Here is a 20472-nt window from a genome sequence, read left to right on the forward strand (position 1 = left end):
ACCTTACACCCAAAGACTGAGCAGTGAAAGAAAAAATGGATAAATGGGACCTCCTCAAAAGTAGACATTTTTGTGTTTCAAATGCAGCCTACTCAATGCAAGAAAATATTTGGAAAACAAATCTGATAAGGGTGTGATTTCAATGTTATATAGAGATCATACAATAAAAAGGCACATAATCCAATTAAAAAGTGGGCAAAAGATGCAAATAGATACTTTTACAAAGAAGAAATACAAATGGCCAAAAAGCCCATGAAAAAATGTTTAATATCACTACCTATCAGGGAAATGCAGATCAAAACTACAATGAGATACCATTTCATACCTTATAGAATGGCCATTATTAAAAGAACAGAAAACTACAAGTGTTGGAGAGGAAGTGGAGAAATAGGAACACTTCTTCACTGCTGGTGGGAATGTGGAATGGTGCAGCCTCTGTTGAAGAGTTTGGCAGTTCCTCAGGAAGCTAAATATAGAACTGCCATATGATCTGGCAATCCCTCTACTAGGAATATATTCAGAAGAACTGAAAGCAGGGATGCAAACAGACATTTGCACACTGATGTTTACAGCGGCATTAATCAAAATTGCCAAAAGATGAAAACCACCCAAATGTCCCTCAACTGAAGAATGCATAAACAAAATGTGGTATACACATATGATGGAACACTAAGCTGCTATGAGAAGAAATGAAATTGGGACACATACAACAACATGGATGAACCTTGAGGAAATTATGTTGAGTGAAAAAAGCCAGACACAAAAGGACAAATGTTTTATGGTTTCACTAATATAAACTAAATATGAAGAAGAAACACATGGAGTTTAAACCTACAGTATAGGTTAGTAGGAGATAGGAGGAAGGCTGAGAAAGGGTACTGATGCTTAATGTATATAGAATTTTTAGTTAGGTTCACTGTAAATGTGAAGAAATTGATAGAGTTGATGGTAACACATTATACTGAGTATAACTAATAATGCTGATCTGTAATTGTAACTGTGGCTGAAAGGGGTAGTTTAGGGACACAAATGTCTATTCAAAGAAAACTAGAGGGAAGTGGATTTGGCTCAATGGATAAAGCGTCCGCCTACCACAAGGGAGGTCCAGGGTTCAAACCCAGGGCCTCCTGACCAGAGTTGAGAACTGGTCCACGTGCAGTGCTGATGTGCACAAGGAGTGCTGTGCCATGCAGGGGTGTCCCCCGTGTAGGGGAGCCCCACATGCAAGAAGGACACCCCATAAGGAGAGCCACCCAGGGCGAAAAAAGTGCAGCCTGCCCAGGAGTGGCACCACACAAATGGAAAGATGACGCAGCAAGATGACGCAACAAAGAGAGACACAGGTTACCGGTGCCACCGAGAATGCAAGTGTACACAGAAGAACACACAGCGAATGGACATAAGAGAGCAGACAATGGGGCAGGGGCGGGGAAGAGAGAGACATAAAAAATAAATCTTTGAAAAAAAGAGCTAGAGAAAAATCTAGGAACTATATAAAATAGGGAACTTGGTGGTTGATGAGGATTGTGGTTAATACAAATACAAGAATGTGTTTCTATGAACTAGAAAAAATGTACATCACTATTGCAAGATGTTAAGAATATTGTGATACATGGGAAAAATATCATTAATGTAACTTACGGGTTAGAGTTAACAGCAATATTGTAATGATTTTTGCATCAATGTCAAAGAAAGTACTATATCAATGCTGCAGCAGTTTGATATGGTTATGAATTCCGAAAATAGATATTGGATTATGTTTGTAATTTGGTCTGTACCTGGGAATGATTAAGTTATGATTAGGACTTTGATTGGGCCACCAAGGAGTGGGGACTCACAGATAAAAGACATGGCAAAGGACAGAGTTAAGGGCTTTTGATGTTGGAGTGTGATGCTGAAACCTTAAGTGAGAGCCCTGGGAAGTAAACTCAAAGAGGAAAGAGAAGCAAGCATCAGGAAGAGAGGAACCCTGAGCCCAAGAAGAAGCAAGACCCTGGAAGAGAGGAACCTAGGAAGCCTGACATTGGCAGCCATCTTGCTTCAACACGTGAAAATAGACTTTGGTGAGGGAAATAACTTATGCTTATGCCCTGGTATCTGTAAGCTCCTACCCCAAATAAATACCCTTTATAGAAACCAACCAATTTCTGGTATTTTGCATCAGCACTCCTTTGGCTGACTAATACAAATGCTAAGTGTCAATAATAGAGGGGTTTGGGTTTTTTTTCTATTGGACTAAGGAAAACATTCTAAAATTTACTGAGGCGATGACAGCACAATTCTGATGGAAGTGAGAACTACTGAGTGAACACTTTGGATGGAGTGTATAAAGCATGGGATTGTATAACACAGTGAACCATGTGGTGGATGATGGACTGTGGTTAACAGTACAAATGAGAGTATTCTCTCATGAACCATAACAAATGTACAGTACTAATATATGATGTTAATAATACGATGATTTATGGAAAAAATACACTAAATGTAAGCTATAGACCAGGGATTCTTAACAAGAGGTCAATGAGCTGAATTTAAATAAAAAACAAACAAACCACATTATTCTTGTGGGGACGTATTGGGGTGGGAATGATATATTTATTAAATAATACACAGTATAGTGTAGACTTAGTAAGGGGTCTATGGTTTTCACCTGACCAGCAAAGGAGTTCATAGAACAAAAGAGGTTAAGAAAACCTGCTATAGACTATAGTTAGAACACAGGCAGTGTTTTGCTGATGTTCTTTCATAATTTGTAACAAATGTTACACAATAATGCAAGATGTTGGTAGTGGGGTGATGTACCGGAATTCTGCACATTACGCATGACTGTTTTGTAAGCTTACAATTTCAGTAATAATTTTTAAAAAGGCAAAAAAACCCACAAAAACCCCACCAAAATACTCATATGCTCCATGCAGAGACGATTTACTCTCACTTTATAGACATAATTCTAACAAATTTCATTAACTAGTTTCCTTGCCTATTTAAAGCAGTAAATTGGAAAGGAAGTGAAGGGGGGGGGCTGTCAAAATTAGCCACTGACAGCAGTAGGACTTGACAGAGGAAAAACACAGAAAAATATACAAGAAACCCCACAGCCAAATAATTTGAAACCATCTATCTTACAATAAACAGCCCCATCCTTGAAAGGCATGGAGGGGGAGTGGATGTGGCTCAAGTGGATGAGCACCAGCTTCCCATATGTGAGGTCCCAGGTTCAGTCCCCGATGCCTTCGGAAAACAAACAGACAAGAAGCAAAACAAATGAAAAAAACCAACTGAGGGGAGCTGATGTGGCTCAGTGGTTGAGAGCTGGCTTCCCATATATGAGGTCCCAGGTTCATTGCCCCACCAGGGTACCTCAAAAAAAAAAGTTAGCAAATACCTGGTACATAATAGGTGTCAATAAATTATATACAAGGCACATTCCAGGGCGGCAGACTTGGCCCAGTGGTTAGGGCATCCGCCTACCACATGGGAGGTCCGCGCTTCAAACCCGGGGCCTCCTTGACCCGTGTGCAGCTGGCCCATGCTCAGTGCTGATGCACGCAAGGAGTGCCGTGCCACGCAGGGGTGTCCCCACATAGGGGAGCCCCACGCGCAAGGAGTGCGCCCCGTAAGGAAAGCTGCCCAGCGCGAAAGAAGGAGCAGCCTGCCCAGGAATGGTGCCACACATACGGAGAGCTGAAACAAGATGATGCAACAAAAAGAAACACAGATTCCCGTGCCGCTGACAACAACAGAAGCAGACAAACAAGACAAAAAGACACAGAGAACAGACAACCAGGGTGGGGAGGGAAGGGGAGAGAAATAAATAATTATTTCAAAAAAAAAAAAAAAACAAGGCACATTCCAGAAAATTTTCTATCTAATAGAGACCTTTGAACACAGAAGAACACACAGCAAATGGACAGAGAGAGCTGACAACGAAGGGGGGGGAAGTGAGAGAAATTTTTAAAAAAAGAAAAAAAAGAAGAGACCTTTGAAAGTATGGTTCTTAAAGGAAGTTTTGGTCATGTGGAAAAATCTGACATTGAGAAGCCTTGAACTACCAGCAAGAATTGGCAAAAATATCTTTCTAATTCTGTTACTGCCGTAACAGGGTGAGCAGCAAATCAAGAGAAAGGCTCCTTGAAAGTAGTATGGGTAAGTAGATTTGGCCCAACAGATAGGGTGTCCGCCTACCACATGGGAGGTCCAAGGTTCAATCCCAGTGCTTCCTGACCTGTGTGGAGCTGGCCCACGTGCAGTGCTGATGCGCACAAGGAGTGCTGTGCCACGCAGGGGTGTCCCCCAGTAGGGAAGCCCCACACACAAGGACTGCACCCTGTGAGAGATGCCCAGCACGAAAGAGTGCAGCCTGACCAGGAATGGCGCCACACACATGGAGATCTGACGCAGTAAGATGATGCAACAAAAAGAGACAGATTCCCACTGAAGAACACACAGCAAGCAGACAACTGGGGGGGGGGGGGATAAATAAAAAATAAATCTTTAAAAAAAAAATTAAAATTAAATAGTATGGCCTTGTGGTACCCTGGCTGGTCCCTGCCCCACCCCTTACTAGCTGGGCACTGAGCTGGCCTATGTGCATCCCTGGTCCCAGTTCCAGACGGGGCAGAGTAACCTTTGTGCATATACTGGGAGCATGTATGTCAGGCCAGTGTGCCAGGTGATGGCCTGAGGGACTCACTGTCCCAGAACTTGCCCTGCATGCTCTGTGGGATAGCACTCAAGTTGTAATGACTGGGACAAGGGATTGGTGGTTGTAGGACATACAGTACAGTGCCCAGAGTGGGAGGAAACTGTTTCCCAAGGAAGAGGGGACATTCTGAACTGAATAAACGAGGGATTCATAGGGTCACATGTGGCCTAGAACAGTGCAGAAAGGATCAGCGAGGACCCTCTGCTTTGGCCTGGAGCTATTCTCATACAACCCATTGTATGGATAAGCACTGAAAGAGACAGCACAGATAAATCTGCAAGGGCCAGGGAAATGTGTTTTCTTTTTTTCCTTCTTTATTTTATTAGGTCCCCGTATTCAAGGAAAACTGGTTATAACACTAGCTGGATACAAGCTTACTGAACACACACCACAGAGTCTAAATTTCAATGATTATCCAAATGTCTAGGCTTCAACAAAATATTACAAAACACATAAAAAAACAGGAAGTGATGGCTTAGACAAAGGAGAAAATTAAGTCATTAGAAACCATGAATGAGGACGACCAGACCTGGAACATTCCCGACAAAGTCTTAAAAAAAAAAAAAGGTTCTAAATATGCTCAAATTGCTAAACAAAAACCGAGACAAGGAACTAAAGTAAATCAGGAAAACGAAAGATGAACTCGAAGCGAATATCAATAGAGAGATGCATTCCAATATATACATTGTTGGAGTCCCAGAAGGAGAAGAAAGAGAAAGGGGCAGAGAGGATATTTAAAGAAATAATGGCTGAAAACTTGCTAAATTTAACAAAAGATATGAATACATATATCCAAGATACTCAATGAACTCCAAACAGGATAAACCCGAAGAGGCCCACGTTGCAGCGTATTATAATTAATCAAATGCCAAAGATAAAGAGAATTCTGAAAGCTGCAAGAGAGAAGCAATTTGTCCTATACAAGAAAGCCTCGATAAGATTAAATTCCACTTTCTCATCAGAAAACAGGGAGACAAGAAGGCAGGTGGGTGTCGTATTTAAAGTGCTGAAAGCAAAAAACTGCTACCCAAGAGTTCCATATCTGGAAAAAGTGTCTTCAAAAATGAAGGAGGGAAGCAGCTGTGGCTCAAGCAATTGAGCTTTCGTTTACCATATGGAGGACATGGGTTTGATTCCCGGGACTTCCTGGTAAAAGAAAAAAGGCATCCCAGACCTGTGTGGCAAAGCAACGCATAAAAAATAAAAAATAAAAAAAAAATTGAGGGAGAGATTAAGACTTCTCAGATAAACAAAAGCTGAAGGAGGTCATCACCATAGGACTTGTCCTAAAAGAGATGGTAAAGATACTTCTGCAGGTAGAAAGTAAAGGACAGCAGACAAGAGACTAAAGCCGCATGAAGAAATAAACATCTTCAGTGAGGGTAACAACATGGGTAAAAATAAATGTCAGTACTGGTGTATTTTTCGTTGGTAACTCCATTTTTTACTTCCTACGGGATCTAAAAGGCAAATGCTTAAAATGTAATGAGAAATCAGTAGTTTTGGATTTGTCTTGTATAAACATGTAATTTGTGACAAGAATTATATAAAGGTGGGGGAATGGAGGGGTATAGGAACAAAGTTTGTAGAGACGGTTGAAGTGAAGTTGGTATCAAAGCAAACAAGATTGTTATAGATTTAAGATGTTAAATTTAAGCCCCATAGTAACTACAAAGAAAATATCAGAGAATACACAAGCTCAAAGAGACAGAAATTAGAATACAGGCTGCCAGGGTTGGGGGGGAGAGGGGGTAAGAACAATGGAGAGTTAAAGCATAATGGTTGGAGGGTTTCTGTTTGTGGGGATGGGAACATTTTAGTAATGGAAAGTGGTGAGGGCACCACAACGTTATGGATATGATTAATCCCACTAAATGCTACGCTTGGAGTAACTGAGATGGGAAAGCTTATGTTGCATACATGTTCCCACAATTAAAAAAAAACAAACTAAAAAGACAATGACAATTAAATACAATATATGATCCTGAATGGGATCTAGCAAGGGAGGAAAAAAGCTCAAAGGGACATTAATGGAACATATGGGAAAATTGGGATATAGACCGTAAGCTTTGTATCAATGTTAAATTTCTTAAACTTGATAATTGCACTGAAAACTATAAACATAAGTGAATGACCTTTTTCTTAGGAAATGCACATGGCAGAAATAAGTATTCAGGAAGCATGATTTGTACAGACTACATTCAAGTAGGTCTATGTGTGAAATGGACTGATAGAATGATATGGCAAATGTGGCAAAATGTTAAAATTGGTGGAGCTGGGTATCTAGGTGCATAGGAGTATGTTGGAGTTCTCTGTATGGAGTTTGTATTAGTTTTGTAACTGTCTTGCAGTTTGGAAGTATTCCAAAATAAAAAACTACAATAATGAAAACAAAAAAAACAAAAACTTCATTTTGCACTGACACTGGATAAATGGAGGCTCTGGTGTTTTTCATTTGCTCTAAACGTACTTTCAGTTTCCTTATTTCAGAAATGAAAAAATCAAGCTCCATGAGTTGACTGACCTATACCAGGAGTTCTGAACCAGGGATTTTTGGACAGATTCTAGGTGTTTTATCAACCCCCTGAAAGTATTCTATGTGTTTGAGTGACAAATGCAATTCTGTGCAAAATTGTGTGTGTTTGAATGATCTATGCAATTTTTCTAGGGAGGTGGTCTACAGTTTTCCTCATGTTTCCCAAGATGCCCCTGATTCCAAGAAGTATGAGAAGTCCTGGACTCACATTATCATGTCTCCTGGCCATTATCCCTCCAGACTCAAAAAGCCACACCAGCTCTGTGTTTAAAATTCAAGGTAGGGGGGTGGCATTAAAAAAAAAAAAAAATTCAAGGCAGTAGAGGTGGTTCAAGCAATTAGGCACCTCCCTCCCACATGGAAGGTTTCAGATTGGGTTCTTGATGCCTCCTAAAAAAAGAATACGAGCACCCAACAAGCAGACAGTGAGCACAAACAACGGGAGTGGGGATGGGGGTGGGAGAGAAATAAATAGAAATAAATCTTAAAAAAAAAAAAAAAAAATCCAGGTCCCTGGTTTTGTAGCCTTGGCACAGTTACTTAGTCCTTCTGTTCCTTGTTTCCTTATCTGAAAAATGAGGACATCAAACCTGCTAGGTTGGGGAAGATTAAGAAAACTTGTACAAAACACCTAAATGCCTTAATAGACCCTTAATGTACTAGGAACCGCCACTGGCAGGCACCAGCTCGTTATCAGGAGTCCTAACCAGGTGGAGTGGACTCTGATTCCTAATGGACCTGTTTTAAGATTCAGTGATCAAAACTGAAAGTATAACTTGAGGTCTTGGCATACCACAATTTTACACAAGGGAAGACAATGTTATTTTGCTCCTAATCTCTTCTGGAAGAGGCTTGCTTTCTGTATACTTCCATTGCTACAGACTTCTATTACGCTAATATCTTCAGAGAATAATGGCCAATCTCTGAGAAGCCTTTCTGGGTCTCTGTAGAAGATTTAAGACTGGTAGTTTGAACCTCACTTCTGTCTCTTACTGTTTATATGTCCTTGACTCAATCATTTCTCTTCTGCTTACTCATTTGCAAAAGGGGGGAGGGAGGCTAATAATTCCTACCTCAAAGGGTTACAGAAAGGATTAAATAGAATAATGTATGTAAAATACTAGTAACATAGTAAATTGTAAGTGATAGCTACTTTCATCATCATCAACATGCTTAGCAAATGCCTGGTATATAGGGGGTGGTCAATCAATGTTAACCTCCTTCTCTTTTTCCATCCCCACCCCATCAGGCTGGCCCTAAACTCTTACCTGAAGCATACTGTGGTTCATCTGAAACTGCAAGATGGCCTCACAGAGATTCCAAAACGTGTATTCTGGCCACAGAACAGGCTGGAACACCAGGCAGGTGTGGGAAGTCTGGGAAAGGCAGGGGAGGGAAGAGATTACAGTTTAGTTGCAAGTCCTTGGGACACATCCCAGGCTAGACTGTAAAGAAGAAACAGGTTAAGCAAGACCCAGAAGGCCAGACATTCTGAGCTCTGCTGCTGCCGCCACCAGTCCTAATTCACTCAATAATAGGGGAGGGGTCATCTGAGGCATTAGATCAGCTGCTGCAGCAAAACAGAAATAAAGCAAGACTAGATCAACATTTCCACCAGGATTTTTCTAGGAGCCAATTTTAGGACTATGAAATGACATCTGGATTATATGATTGGCTCTTAGCCCTTAGAGGTCATCTAGGAGACACACTGTCTGATAAAAGTCGGCAATGAACAAATGGTCACTGCCACTGTTATTTTTAAGTACCAGCAGTACAGCACAGTGGTGCATGGGCTTGACAGTTTGACTGCTTGGCTTTGAATTCTGGCTCAACCATTTACCATCTATGTGACCTTGGGCAAATTACTTAACCTCTCTGGGCCTCAGGTTCCCTCAAATGTAAAATGTATAATAAGAGGGGAATGGGTGTTGCTCAGTAGTTGAGCGCCTGCTTCACATGTACAAGACCCCAGGTTCAATCTCCAGTACCTCCTTGAAAAAAAAAACAGTAATAAAAATACCTAGCTTTTAGGACATTATGGAGATTAAATAAGATAGTGCGCATTAAACAGTCAGAGCTCAGAGGCAGATAAAATTTAAGCCCTTTTGGAGCATTCTTTTTTTTTTTAAAGATTTATTTATTTATTTAATTCTCCCCCTCCCCAGGTTGTCTGTCCTCTGTGTCTATTTGCTGCGTCTTGTTTCTTTGTCCGCTTCTGTTGTCATCAGCAGCACGGGAAGTGTGGGCGGCGCCATTCCTGGGCAGGCTGCACTTTCTTTCGCGCTGGGTGGCTCTCCTTACGGGCGCACTCCTTGCGCGTGGGGCTCCCCTATGCGGGGGACACCCCTGCGTGGCATGGCACTCCTTGCGCGCATCAGCACTGCGCATGGGCCAGCTCCACACGGGTCAAGGAGGCCCGGGGTTTGAACCGCGGACCTCCCATGTGGTAGACAGATGCCCTAACCACTGGGCCAAGTCCGTTTCCCTGGAGCATTCTTGACAGCTCTGCTTGATACCCTCAGTGGTGGGAATTAAATGCCTCACAGAGAACAACTTTAGCTGTTGGACAGTTTATGTTAAACCAATGTCACCTGCCCTAGAACTTCCACCAGGGTCTAGGTTTTTTCATCTGGAACAAATTTGTTTCTTCTTAAAAGTGATCAATCTTTCAAATATTTGAAGACTAGGTGAGAGCTGCCTGTTATCACTAAGGTGAGTAGGGAGGAGACAAAAGGTTGGGTTAATTCAGAGTCTGTCTTTGCCAACAAACTCTAAGTTTCAAAATAGTAGGAATTATTTCTGACTTGGTCACTGGTTTCTCGTAGGACCTGAGTTCCAGTTTCCCTGCTATCCAGGTTGACCCCTTCCTGTTTCTCAATGTAGTTTCTTAAAACTCAGTGCCCAGAAGTAAACTTTGCCAGAGATGGTCTGAGTAGCAGAGTAGGCCATAGCTGAACATTACACTTCTTTCAACATAGTAAAAGACCAAGTACTTTCAGAAGCTCAATCTTGCTAATTCACTTTTAAAATTGTGACCCATTAAAATTCGAGCTTTCTCATGTAAGTTGCTCCCAAACTGGGTCTCTCTCTCTCCAACCCATTCTTCTGTTTTGTGACTCAAATGTTCCTTGAACAAAGACTTCCCCCAGACATCCCCGAAGATAACAGGAGATGGACATTTTCCAGTACAACCAAACTTAATTGGATATCACCTGTTTGGGGACTACCTATCCTGGAAGAATTGAGCTGAGAGGCAACAGTAAGCCCCTAAGAAAGAGTTGTACATTGTTTATATCCCTGTGAACTGTGCTTGCATACACACGGTCCTTTATTCTGAAAGGGAGAGACTAAATCACTGCAAGGCCAGGTTCCAGTGAGATGGTAGGTACCTGGCAGCTTATCAAGGTAGGAGCTAGGAAGCGGACTTGGCCCATTGGATAGGGTGTCCGTCTACCACATGGGAGGCCCGCGGTTCAAACCCCAGGCCTCCCTGACTCGTGTGGAGCTGGCCCATGCGCAGCGCTGATGCGCGCAAGGAGTGCCCTACCATGTAGGGAGCCCCACGCGCAAGGAGTATGCCCTTTAAGGAGAGCCGCCTAGCGCGAAAGAAAAAAGTGCAGCCTGCCCAAGAATGGCGCTGCACACACAGAGAGCTGACACAGCAAGATGATGCAACAAACAGAAACACGGATTCCTGGTGCTGCTGATAAGGATAGAAGCGGTCACAGAAGAACACACAGCGAATGGACACAGAAAACAGACAACTGGGGGAGGAAAGGGGGGGGAAGGGGAGAGAAGAAAAAATAAATAAAAAAAAAAAAGGCAGGAGCTTATGCTAAGAGATGCAAGCAGAAGTCCAGTTCCCCAAATAGGGGCACAAATGAAGTTTTCACTATGGATGATTTTTTCCCTCTAGGGTGGATACCTTGCACTTTGGAAAACCACACAGGCACACACAGTCAGGGAAAGATGAGGCAGATATTCAAGGGTCGAGAGGCTATTATATTTCCCCAGGTTTTAGCTTCCCTCCTCTACCAAATTCCCTGGTCCCTGGTATGGCTAGGAGTGGGATAGCTGATGAGTCACTCTAATACATGCTGCGGGCACAGGCACAGTTTTCAGGCTGATACAAACAGAATTGTGATTGGAAACTACTTACCTGCCACAGCAAGAAGTCACTCAGCCTCACTTCCCCAGAAGTCCGTATCAAGATGTCTGGATGAGGAGAGTGGTTGGTATAGAGGCACTTATCGAGCAGAGACTCAGAGACATCACTAAGGTGGTGGGCAGGGGACAAGAGACAAGCACACATCTCTTCTTGTATTATTCTCATGGTGAGCCTCCTTATGTGAAGCTCCTCAGTTTTACAGAACACCATCAAATACATTAGTCAATACTACCTGGCACACAGATGGTCCTCACCCTTTGATAAACCTTTCTGATAAATTAATAAATGATTTTAATCCTCACAATTGCATAAGGTGGTTCTATCCTCATTTTATAGATAAGAAAACTGAGACTCAAAGTGGGTAAATAATTTGCCCAAAGTTACTTAGCTGCAGGCCTAAATACAGACGAACCCACTAGAATAATATCGTGTTGTTTTTCACTTAAAACATTTTGCTTCTTAAAATGCATACAATCTATTACCCAGGAATTTTATGAAACATACAACTGTTTTTTTAATAAAAGTAAATCTAAATGTCCTCATTAGGAAAGACATCCAAAATCTAGTGTTAAATGAAAAAAATCAAGTTTCAGAAAATATACAATGGGTGATTTTTTGTGGGTGGAAAACACACAGCACACACGCACAGAAGTGCACATATGTGTATATGAACAAAACAAAGTCTAGGAAAGTAGATTTGGCTCAACAGATAGAGTATCCACCTACCACATGGGAGGTCCAGGGTTCAAACCCTGAGCCTCCCGACCTGTGTGATGAGCTGGCCCACATGCAGTGCTGACGTGCGCAAGGAATGCTGTGCCACGCAGGGGTGTCCCCGTGTAGGGAAGCCCCATGTGCAAGGAGCGCACCCTTTAAGGAGAGCCACCCAGCATGAAAAAAATGCAGCCTACCCAGGTGTGATGCCACACACACGGAGAGCTGATACAGCCAGATGACGCAACAAAAAGAGACACAGATTCCGGTGCCGCTGACAAGAATATAAGCAGACACAGAAGAACATACAGCGAATGGACACAGAAAGCAGACAACGGGGGAGGGGGAGCAGAGAAGGGGAGAGAAATAAAATAAAAATAAATAAATCTTAAAAACAACAACAACAAAAGTCTGAAAAAAAGATACACACCATACTATTAACAGTGATTACCTCTGGAAGATAGGATAAAAAGGAACGAACGGCTATCCCTTCTTACTTTATATTCCTCTATATTATTTGAATTTATTATAGAGAATATTTTTAATTCTTAGGTCATACGGACTCTAAATCTTTACAAAACCCCATATTACTCAGAATTTTAAATAAACAGCAAAAAGATCCCTCCTGTGTTTAATAAGAGCTACTTTACCAAACAGACACTCAGAAAGGAGATAGAATTGAGGAAAAATGGTGACTGGCAGCATTTATCTGAAATAAAACTTCCCTGTTCATGGGAAGAGGGTAACTATAAGGCTGTTGTCTGTTGGCTCCAAAAGCAATGCTTACCTGTTTTACCAAGTACTCACAGGCAGAATTTGGAATCTGTACAAGATGCAATGGGAATATGTTTCTGGGAGCACAGTCCAGAAAGCAGAAAGATTTGGGCTGTATATTCAAAGGCAGACTACACTTATTAGCTATGTGCTTTGGGGCAAGTTACTTCATCTCTCAGTCACCTGTTTGCATACCATGGAGGGGGCTTTATTTTTATACCACCACACGGGAAACAGTATTCCCATATGACTGGGAAATAGCAAATGCTCTGGTTTCAATCTCCCTGAATCTGACGGTGATGTCTTGGGAGCATGGCCTTATTCAGAGAGGTATGTGAGACCCTGTACTACTGACTTTTTTTCAGCTCACTTTTCTTTAAAATGGGCACAACATCTGTCCTATCTACTTTACAGGTTATTGTGAGGGTCAAATCAATGAAATAAGAGATTGGAATCCACCTTGGGAACTATAAAGTCATGTATAAATAAACAATAATGAAACACTGTTTGCAGTCTTACCACCTTGCTGTGTTTGACTTCAGATCCCCACTCAGACTCTGAGTCTGAAATGTGTCTGCAAAAAGTTTGTCTTACTGACTTTGGGCAGTGGGCAGAATTCTTACTGAAAAGGAGATAACTCTTCAGGGGAGGGAGGAGGTAAAACTGACAAATAGAACATCTGTATACTTTGGTCAAAAAAATTCAGCACTAAACGGAATTAGCTATTGAAATGAAGACTTTGCAGAAATAATTTATATTAAATAACAGTAACATTTCAGGAAATGACTAACCTAAGATAAAACCAATTTAAAATCTTTAACAGGAATATGGCATCAGGATATGGAAGTCAATGGGTATCAGATGGACAGAGAATGGACTGGCATCAATAAAAAGAACATGTTTGTGTGTTCCCAGTACCATTTCAGAAAGAAACACCCTTTCCAGAAGGTACAGAGATATATAAATAAATGTGCCCAGTATAGTATATTACATTTTTATAGCACTTAATTTATAAAGGGAATGGTGAAATGTTATGCTAGAGAACATAAGCTTTGGAGGGAGATGGACCTGGTCTAGAGCCCAAGCTATCCCACTTACTAGTTTATGTGACTTTGGGCAGGACAATTAATCTCTCTGAATCTTAGTTAACATATCCTATAAAATAATAAGAGTCACTACCTCATATGAGAATATGCATGATAAACACTTAATCTAGTGCCTGACTGATAAGACTCAATAAATAGGGAAGCGGATGTGGCTCAACTGATAGAGCACCTGCCTACCATATAGGAGGTCCAGGGCCCCCTGACCTATGTGGTGAGCTGGCCCACGTGCAGTGCTGCTGCACACAAGGAGTGCCGTGCCACCCAGGGGTGTTCCTGCGTAGGGGAGCCCCACACACGAGAGCCGCCCTGCGCAAAAAAAAGCACAGCCCGCTCAGAAGTGGTGCCACATACATGGAGAGCTGACACAGCAAGATGACACAACAAAAAAAGACACAGATTCCTTGTGCCACCAAGAATGCAAGCGGACACAGAAGAACACACAGCGAATGGACGGGGGAGGGGGGGCGGGGGGGGGGGGAAGAGTGTGGAGAGAAGGGGAAGAGAAATAAATCTTTAAAAAAAAAAGACTCAATAAATAGTTGCTAATTTTTATACTGCCTGATTGTTCATTCCAACCTTTGAGCAGGACAGTCAATACAGCATAGTGAATAACAGCATAGGCTCCTGAGCCAGGCTGAAGTCCTGGTCCCAAGCTTTGCCAAGCGTATGAACTTGGACAAAGTATTCTCAGTATTCTCACCTAAAAAATGGGGAAAAAATCAGTGTCTACTTCACAGGATTTATCTAAGGATTAAGTTAAATAATGTACATGAAGTGCTTAGCAAATGTATGCACAGAATAAATGCTCACTAAACATTAGCTATTATTATTAACACTATGGTTTTACAAGGGAGAAAGAGGCCTACAGGAGTCAAGGGGCTTGCTCAAGGGAACTCAGCTGTGATGGAAGACAGTTTTCTTAACTATCATTTCAGTTAAATCTATTTTCTTCTTCTATAGTTCCAGACTTAAAATATAATCTATTAATTTTATTGCCAAGAAAATAATTATACTCTGGAAGAAAAGGAAATGGGGTTTGGATGGGGCCATGGTGATGGTGATGAGAGAACAGGAAAATCCTAGCTACTGAAATTAAGGAGTTAACACACTTGACAAGCAGACAGTTAACAATGTGGACCTGTCTGAATTTGAATAATGTAAAGAGCACCGCCCCCCAACCCCCACCCCGCAGGCCCTGATTAGCCTGAGCCTGAGCTGAACATCAGGCATCAAGGGCTAGAGAGCAGAGACATCAGCAACCTTACCCTGGCGACCCCGTCCAGACCGCACCAGACTCCTTGTCCACATGACTAACCCCACACAGGCAAGTTACTAAACGGTGCAGGGCAGAGAGGACTGATACGGGACAGCTTGCTGGACAAGCAGCAGCAGGAAATGAATTCCAGTGATTACTGCAATGTGGTATGAGAGTAAAGTGCTCTGGATGAGGAGTCAAAATCAGAGCTCCAGTCTTAAGCATGAACAGGTATGAAATCTGTGTGCTAGCTTGTTTTCTTTCCAACATAAACATTTGTCCCTTATTATTTGTAATACATTATTTGATACATATAAAAGACTAAATGAACCTATTAATTATAAAGCACAATATAATGAACTATGAAACCAATGTCCAAGCAATTTGAAAATTCCATTATCTTGTATCTACTTATATATCCCTCTTCTATGCGATCCTCCTGCCTGCCCAATCCCTACCCTCATCAACTTAACTAGTTTCTTATTTTTTCCCCCCAAATAGCTAATTTTCAATCCACAGGGTAACTGATCTCTCCACAGCACTCAACACTGTCGCTTCCCTGGCCATGCCCCTCCCCCACACACCTCAACAAACTGCCTGTTTTCCTGCCTGTTTTCTCCGTTTCTGTAAAATTGGCTGCTGCCCTGGTTTTCTTCCTACCTTTCTGGGTGTTCAATCTTTTTTCAAGTTCATTCTCTGCTAGCCAGGAAGTAAAAGTTTCTCAAAACTCCATCCTAGGTCCTCTCTTTTCACTTTAGATTTTCCTGATCTTCTTCACGCCCTCTCTTTGATTGTCCTCACCCTACTCCAACTTCTGTCTGTTCAGCATTAACTTCTCACATCTGTTCAACAGCAGCATTATAATTTTAGGTTTATTTGTATAATCTTGATTAATGCCAAGATTTTACCCAGGGAAGCCGATGTGGCTCAGCAGAGAGAGCATCTGCCTTCCATATAGGAGGTGCAAGGGTTTGATACCCAGGGCCTCCTGGCTCGTGTGGTGAGCTGGCCCACACACAGTGCTGATATGTGCAAGGAGACTGGCCCATGCAGGGATGCCCCTGCCTAAGGGTGCCCCCCACACAAGGAGTGGCCCCTGTGCAAGGAGAGCCGCCCCGCATGAAACTGCAGCCCGCCCAGGAGTGGTGCCACACACAGGGAGAGCTGACGCAGCAAGATGACGCAACAAAAAGAGACACAGATCCCCAGTGCCGCCTGAAATGAATACAAGCAGACAAAAGAACACAGTAAATGGACACAGAGAGCACACAACGGGTTGGGAGGTGGGGAGAGAAATAAATAAAAAATCTTGAAAAAAAAAAAAGGTTGTGCCGAAGGCCAAAATTTGAGTTCCACAAGGGCAAGAAATGAGTACTTTTATTTTCACTATTCTACCTGTGTGCAACCAAGCGCCTGGCTTTTACAGGCATACCTCATTTTATTATGCTTTGCTTTAATGCGCTTCACAGATACTGCTCCCCCTCACCCCCAAAACTGAAGGTCTGTGGCAACCCTGCATCAAACAAGTCTATCAATACCATTTTGCCAACAGCATGTGCTCTGTGCCACATTTTGGTAATTGTTGCAATATTTCAAACCTTTTTTTGCTCCCTTTCTTGTTGGTTTAAATTTTTCTTTTTTAATTTGAGAAGATATGAGTTTACAAAACTTAGTTGATAAAGCAGCAGCAGGGTTGAGAGGACTGACTCTTATTTTAAAAAAAGATCTATGGTAGGTAAAATGCTACCAAACAGCCTTGCATGCTACAAAGAAATCTTTCATGAAAGGAAAAATTGATCGACATGGCAAACTTAACTGTTGCCTTATTTTAAGAAATTGCCATAGCCACTCCAACCTTCAGTAACGACCACCCTGATCAGTCAGCAGCCATCAACATCGAAGCAAGACCCTCCACCAGCAAAAAGATTACCACTCGCCCAAGTATCAGATGATAGTACTTTTTAACAATACAGAATTATTAAATTAAGGCATGTACATCATTTAGACATAATGCTACTGAAACTTATTATTGACTACAGTACGCACCAGGGAACCAAAAAATTCGTGTGACTCACTTTATTGCAGTGGCCTTGGAACCAAACTTACAATATCTCCAAGACAGTTAAGTGCCTACAGTTGGCACTTAAAAAATATTTATTTAATGAATGAATGAACTATGTGGCACAAAAAGATCACCCAGCTCTTGGGGATGAGAGGCACTCATAAAAAAGCCTTAACAATCTTCCCCCTTTCTCTTTCTTATCTAATTCCGTTCTCACTGAGCAACTTTTTGATTTTTAATTCAGTTTCCCAGGTAAACTGAATTATTTGTGAAAAGGGAATCAGAAAAATTCCTGGGCCCCAAGATCCCTTTAATAAAGTTAAAGGAAAAGAACTCTGAACTCAGACAGCTTTAAAGTTGAGCCCAGTTCTGGCACTTACTAACAGAATAAGCTTGGGCAAGTCACTTAATGCTAAGGTCAGTTTACTCATCTATAAAACAGAAAAAAGCCGAATCTCACCTATTCAGTTGTATGAAGTTAATGACTTTTAAAATACAGTCATTAACTTTATTTATTTTTAAAGATTTATTTATTTCTCTCCTCTCCCCCCCGACCCCGGTTGTCTGTTCTCTGTGTCTATTTGCTGCGCCTTCTTTGTCTGCTTCTGTTGTTGTCAGCAACACGGGAATCTGTGTTTCTTTTTGTTGCATCATCTTGTTGTGTCAGCTCTCCGTGTGTGCAGCACCATTCCTGGGCAGGCTGCACTTTCTTTTGCGCTGGGCAGCTCTCCTCATGGGGTGCACTCCTTGCGCATGGGGCTCCCCTACACAGGGGACACCCTTGTGTGGCATGGTAATCCTTGCACGCATCAGCACTGCGCATGGGCCAGCTCCACACGGGTCAAGGAAGCCCGGGGTTTGAATCGCGGACCTCCCATGTGGTAGGCGGACGCCCTAACCACTGGGTCATGTCCACTACCCCCATTCATTAACTTCAGATAAAGAATATAACACACTGACTGGAATATTTTTGCTATTATTTATTATCTACTAATATTATTACTAAGTGCTACATTAATAACATAATAGAGATTGGATAGATGGCTTCTAAAGTTCCTCTCAGCAATAATAATTAGGAACCTACTTTTATTGCTAATGATTGACAATTTTCTTATTGGTTTTTGAAAAATACCTAAATCTTGACTGAAACTGTAACATGACAGACCTAAAGGACTTTCCCCAAACAAGCTACATTCCTGAAAAATCTTTATTGGAAAAGTGCTGTCAAAGGGATGAGGAGGGCATCTTTTTAAATTGAATGCCATGTCCCTTGTTGCCTGCTTTGCCGTATGCCCAGGGTTTCTTGGTATGTGGCGAACACAGAGAAATTCTGAAGCAGGCTGCAATAGGCCAACTCCAACCTCTAAGTTTAGGGCCCCACCAAAAATCCTTCCATATACACCTCTAATTTGACCTCTGGCCCCAATACATGTGTAGGAGGGGTTTTATGGCCTGGTGCCTGCCTGTTGGGATACCTGGGATCCAGCAGGCCTTCCTCCACTCCCCAGGCCATCTCTCTCACAGCGTTGCTGATCTCATGGCGGGATGTGTATGCAAAGCAGACATTCAGGAAACACCTGAGAAGGGAAGAACAAAGTAATTCACTAAAGAGCCTACAAGGTTGAGGGACAAGGACAGATGACTGATTAGAGAGCCCTTCCCTGGAAGAACACATACTAAATGTTAACTATGGACACCTCTGAAAGGTGAGATTAGGAATTCTTTGTGTTTTCAAAGTTTTCTTGGAATAAACATGTTATTAGCTTTGTAGTAAGAAAAATACTCAATGACCCTTATTACTGTTCTAACCCTTTCCCATACCACTGCCAAAAAGTTTTCAGAGGATGTGAATTCACTGTGATATTAGCACAAGTGAAATAGAATAGGAAAGAAATCTGCTGCAAAACAAATCTACTGTCAAACACAAATTCTAAAGCCACATATAATGAAGCATACTGAAGTCTGGATTATTGAACTCTGTTCCACTCAGTGCCTATACAACTTCCCAAAGTCATCCTATCTATAGGTTAAAGAACGGAGGTAGAAAAAAAGAATTGCTTGGGGAAGTGGACATGGCTCAACTGATAGAGCATCCTCCTACCATATAGGAGATCCAGGGTTCAAACCCAGGGCCTCCTGGCCTGTGTAGTGAGCTGGCCCATGCACGGTGCTGCCACGCGCAAGGACAGCCATGTCACGCAGGGATGCCCCCATGTAGGGGAGTCCCATGTGCAAGGAGTGCACCCTGCAAGGAGAGCTGCCCCACATGAAAAAAGCGCAGCCCACCCAGGGGTGGCGCCACACACACGGAGAGCTGATGCAACAAAAAGAGAGACACAGATTCCCAGTGCTGCTGAGAATGCAAGCGGACACAGAAGAACATACAGCGAATGGACATAAGAGAGCAGACAATGCGGGGGGGGAAGGGGAGAGAAATTAAAAAAAACAATGAATCTTAAAAAAAAAAAAAAAGAATTGCTTGAAGGATCAGTCTTCAGAGAGACAGGGATGAGGCCTACTGCATGCCCACTCCATCCCCTCTCAGTTTAAAAAAAGATACATGTATTTACTTTATTTATTTAGGGGACATGTGAAGGGAGAAAAGACGCGAAAAATGTGTGTGCCTGTGTGAATATACACACACTTAATATAGCATTGCAGAAGTGTCTCTGGTCTGCCCTGCAGGATGAAGGAGGAAGTTTCTAATAGTCCCCAATTATTTCACTGCCCCGACCACCAAATGCAGACCAAGAAAGGCCAAGCATGTTTTCCCAAAGTTTGCAGGAAATCAAGGATTGATAGAGGCCCCTAGGAGAAATATGAGAACTTACTTGTTGTAGTTCCTGGTGGCCTGCACAGCTTGTGCAATCAGCTCCTGGAGATCCAAGGGCAACAAATGCAGATCACCCAGGACCCGGATACATACCCCATGCTTCTGCAGTTTCTCCCTAATGGGGGTAGGGGGAGAGGGGTAAAATTGTGATAGAGTACCTGCTGAGCTGGAGGGAACCAGGTGAATAATGAATCAACTATCAGTTTTTGAGTTCTTTTCTATGTGTCAGACACTCATCTACACATTAATTCACTGCATCCCTTTAACAACTCTGAGTGTATGACATTCCCCATTCTATAGTAGGAAACTGAGGCTCAGG

The 20472-nt window shown here is 42.3% G+C and overlaps 1 protein-coding gene across 1 annotated transcript in view; it reads right to left on the minus strand.

Annotated features, from left to right (window-relative positions):
* DHDDS (dehydrodolichyl diphosphate synthase subunit) overlaps positions 1-20472 on the minus strand; it is a 39208-nt gene that overhangs the window by 7820 nt on the left and 10916 nt on the right. Inside the window, 4 exon segments of the mRNA XM_071217628.1 lie at positions 8510-8617; positions 11401-11515; positions 18796-18897; positions 20152-20268. Of these exon segments, the coding sequence (XP_071073729.1) occupies positions 8510-8617; positions 11401-11515; positions 18796-18897; positions 20152-20268 (442 nt within the window).

Source organism: Dasypus novemcinctus, chromosome 9 (genome assembly GCF_030445035.2).
Source record: "Dasypus novemcinctus isolate mDasNov1 chromosome 9, mDasNov1.1.hap2, whole genome shotgun sequence".
NCBI lineage: Eukaryota > Metazoa > Chordata > Mammalia > Cingulata > Dasypodidae > Dasypus > Dasypus novemcinctus.